The sequence below is a fragment of the Dasypus novemcinctus genome, chromosome 12, assembly GCF_030445035.2.
Source record: "Dasypus novemcinctus isolate mDasNov1 chromosome 12, mDasNov1.1.hap2, whole genome shotgun sequence".
Classification (NCBI taxonomy): domain Eukaryota; kingdom Metazoa; phylum Chordata; class Mammalia; order Cingulata; family Dasypodidae; genus Dasypus; species Dasypus novemcinctus.
In genome coordinates this window covers 27,928,833-27,932,931 of record NC_080684.1, presented here as the reverse complement: position 1 = coordinate 27,932,931, position 4,099 = coordinate 27,928,833, and the positions used below count along the sequence as shown (strand labels likewise).

Below are 4,099 nucleotides of genomic sequence, written 5' to 3'. Positions count from 1 at the left end.
CCCTGTTAAAGGAGGATGGACCAATATGTCAGGACCTTGCTATTGATGCTTGTGTTTATGAAGCTTTTTCTTGTGAAATTGAAACTTAGCCTAATATTATGTATTGCCAAAGAGTTAACTCCTGAAGTCATCCTTGTTGCTTATATTGGACTCTTTCTAAGCCAAACTCAGCATATAAAATTGCTACATCCATCCCAAGGTAGGACATGACTCCCAGGGATAAGCCTCCCTGGCACTGAGAGATTATTACCAAGTGACACCTAGCAATGCATTTGGAAGAAAGCCTGTATCAATACGTAGAAATATTAAATACAGATGAGATTTTATAGCTAAGAGATTTCAAAGTGAGTTAGTATGTCATTTCAGAGTTTACACTTATGCACTTCTTAGGAGGCCCTCATTGACCACTGCAGTAAACAGTGTCTCAAGTAGGAGTGATCCTGAGGCTCTAGAGGCATCTGACACTGTAGGCATGGCAGACAACACCAGGAATTTGTCAACATGTCAGTGGGCCTTATCTGGGAAAATAGGAAAACCTATTCCCCAATGTATCAAATTGGACCATTTATAATTTTCCCATACATGGTTCTTATGCCCCTTTTATTTGATATAATAAATATAATTAGCACTATACCCATTAACTATATGTCCCAGAGACTTAAGTTTTCTGACTATTCATATGCTGGTTGTACCCTGAACCTCAGCAAAGTTGCAGCCAAAACCAACCCTCCAATTTATTGGACTCACTTAGGACAAGTAACAATAGGAGGAAGATGGGCAATGCCCATCCCCAAAATCAAAGAGAATCAACAATTGTAACAACACATTTCCACCCATCTGGCCCATGGTGGGGAGGGATGCATGGGGAGATGTGCACCTGGGACATAACCCTGTCAAGTGGAAGCAGACTGGGCATCACCATCCCCAAATCCTCAAGATAGAGAATGAACAAGCATAAGGAGGGGATGCAACTATGGAGTAATATAGACTTATTATTATACAAGTAATGGAAGTATTTGTAATATTAATATAAAGACGGTGGTCACTAAATGTTTTGATATGAGAGAGAGGGAAGAATAGGTGCAATATGGAGCATTTTGGGGACATTAGAATTGTTCTGCATGACATTGCAATGACAGATCCAGGTCATTATGCATTTTGTCAAAACCTATAAAATTGTACAGTGCAAAAGGTAAACCATAATGTAAATTATAGAATATAGTTAGTAGCAATACTTCATTATGTTCTCTTCAATTGTAACAAATGTACCACCATAATGAAAGACATTGTTAATGGGGAAAAATGTGGAAGGAGGAGGGGGTGAAGTGTATGGGAATTCCCTATATTTTTGACATAATGTTTATATAATCTATAGCTTCTTTAATAAGAATAGTAACAAAGATTAATGCAATGTAGAAGAAAGAAAAATAAAAAATAAATTTAAAAGTGTTCATAGGGTGTCCTTACTCTTCCTAAAAGAACTGGAATATGTAGCGAACTCCTTTCTCAATTTTGAAATCAGTGATGTGTGCATCTTCAATTTTCCCATTATCATCCTTGCTAGAGATTTATATTGCTTAAGGATCTTTGTAAAGAGCTAGCTCTTGTCTTCATTGATTTTTTCAATTGTTTTTGATTTCAGATTTTGCTCAAGTCATTCTGTAGATAAAGGACAGGTTTTGTTTTTTTTCCCTCCAGCAAATGGCACTGAAAAATTTCCATATCCTTCTACAGTAAAATTAATTTCAATCTAGATTTCACACCATATGGAAAATCAAATCAAAATGGATCATAAACTTAAATTGTAAACCTTAAAACTTTAAACTTTTAGAAGAAAATATGATAAAATTCTCATTAAAATGAGTTAGGTGAACATATCTTATACATACCATAAAAGGAATGATACATTAAAAAATAATAAATTGAACTTCATTATCACTAAAATCTTTAGCTTTTTTTCATGTCATACCATTTTTCTCATTTGTATCAGGGAAAATTATTTCATACAAGGGTGTGTTTTTTTTCCCATAATTTGATAACCAGAAATAAAAAGAATTTTTTGATTGACTGTGATGGAGTCTCCAACAGGAGAGTTATTGAAGAAATATTACTTTGGCAGTTAATCTTGAGTGAGTATCAATAAAGAACACTTTTGCTCATGTAGGTGACTTGTGTTTCCTACAATTAAAAAAGTACATTACTGTGCAAGTAGGACAATCCTTCAAACTCTGCACACATGATGGACAAAATGGTTGCAGGTTGGATTAGCATTTAATCTGCTGATCATCTGTGAAAGAACTGATACCTTAAAAGTATTGAATTTTTGAATCCATGAGTGTGGTACGTATTGCATAAATCTACATATTCCATAAATACTCTAAGTAATATTTTAAAGATAGAGTTTTCACATTTTAATTTAAATAATTCCTTAGTCGATAAAAAAATTCATATATCATATATTTGGATGGATTTGATCCTTCTATTTCGTTTTGCATTAATTGCAAGTATAGAAAGATAAAATTGAATTTCACTCTTATTTTGAAACTTGTCACCTCATAAATTTATTAATTCATTCTAAATTTTTTTGTTAATTTAGTAGTGGCTTCTCCATAACCAATAAATATAGTTTACTTTTGCTTTGACAACACTTATATTTTCTTTTCCTACTTATTGAAGACAGGTTGCATCATTTCCTTGTTCTCTAATTTAGGGTAAAGGATTCAGTCTTTTCACATTACACATGATTGCTCTATATTGTCTGCTCACTGAAGTCTTTCCTTTATTTATAATCTGAGTGTATGTTACATAGTATGAATTGTTATGTGCCCTACAAGTGTTGTTTTCTGGATACATGGTTTCTGATGATTTTTACTAAATCGTTTTTCCAATATTATTTATGTGCAACTATCTCTGGGCCTTTATTCTACGAGTGAAGACTTAACTCATTTATTTTTTGGAAATAAAATCTTTGAAGCATGTCTTGAAGGCTTCTTTCACCTGCTGGTTCCTGAGGATGTAAATGAAGGGGTTCAATAAAGGAGCAACAGAGGTGTTAAGCACAGCGACACCTTTAGTTAAAGTCACCCTTTCCTTTGCTGAGGGCTTCATGTACATAAAGATACAACTTCCGTAAGTAATAGAGACAACAACCATGTGTGAGGAACAGGTGGAGAAGGCCTTTGCTCGTTGCTGAGCAGAGGGGAATTTTAGGATGGTGTTGAGGATGTACGCGTAGGAGAGGACCACTAACAGCAACGTGACCACAAGTGTCACCACAGCTGAGACAAAAGACATCAACTCGATGAGGCGAGTATCTGTGCAAGAAATCTGCAGGATAGGAGAAGAGTCACATAGGAAGTGATCAATGATTTTGGAGGCACAGAAATCCAGTTTCAGTCCCAAAACCAAAGGGGGGAAGATGATTAGGAATCCAGTTATCCAGGAGCTGAGGACTAGCTGGTAGCACACTTTGCTGTTCATGATGATCTGGTAGTGCAGAGGTTTACAGATGGCAACATAGCGGTCGTAGGACATGGCAGCCAGAAGGTAAAATTCTGTAACTCCTAATAAAAGAAAAAAGAACAATTGAGTAGCGCAACCATTATAGGAAATTGTTTTGTCTCCAGTCAGAAGGGTTATCAAGAATCGTGGAATGCAGACCGTTGTGAATGAAATTTCCAAGAAGGCGAAATTTCGGAGGAAGAAATACATTGGAGTCTTGAGTCTGGGATCCAGCAGAGTGAGGAGGATGATGATGAAGTTCCCAGTTAGGCTTAACATGTAGTTGAGAAATAGAAAAAGGAAAATCACAATTTGTAGCCGAGGGTCTTCTGTCAGTCCGAGCAGAATAAAGTCTATCTCTAATGATTGATTCTTCATTTCTCTTTTGCCCTATTAAATGTAAAGAAAATAAAAATTAATAATACATCTAGGAAGCATTTTATTTTCATTCTGAATATTAGAAAGCTCCATATTTTAAAACTTAACTCGGTGTAAATGTCTTCACAAATGCTCTTAGAGTTCATCAAAATGAACATCCTCCAATCCATCAGTTTTCTTTATAAGAATGTTGACAGATTCTTCTCTTATTTAGACCTGA

General features: G+C 35.3%; 1 protein-coding gene across 1 annotated transcript; it reads right to left on the bottom strand.

The window, feature by feature from the left end:
* Positions 1–2,946: 2,946 nt before the first annotated feature.
* On the bottom strand, positions 2,947–3,879 carry LOC101413686 (olfactory receptor 6C6-like). The gene has a single exon (XM_004482617.2). The coding sequence runs from the start codon at positions 3,877–3,879 to the stop codon at positions 2,947–2,949; it is 933 nt and encodes a 310-aa protein (XP_004482674.2).
* Between the last annotated feature and the right edge of the window lie 220 nt (positions 3,880–4,099).

What these genes read in the sequence shown, in the direction of transcription:
- LOC101413686 (XM_004482617.2), bottom strand. Translation starts at nt 3,879, where the DNA reads ATGAAGAATCAATCATTAGAGATAGACTTTATTCTGCTCGGACTGACA.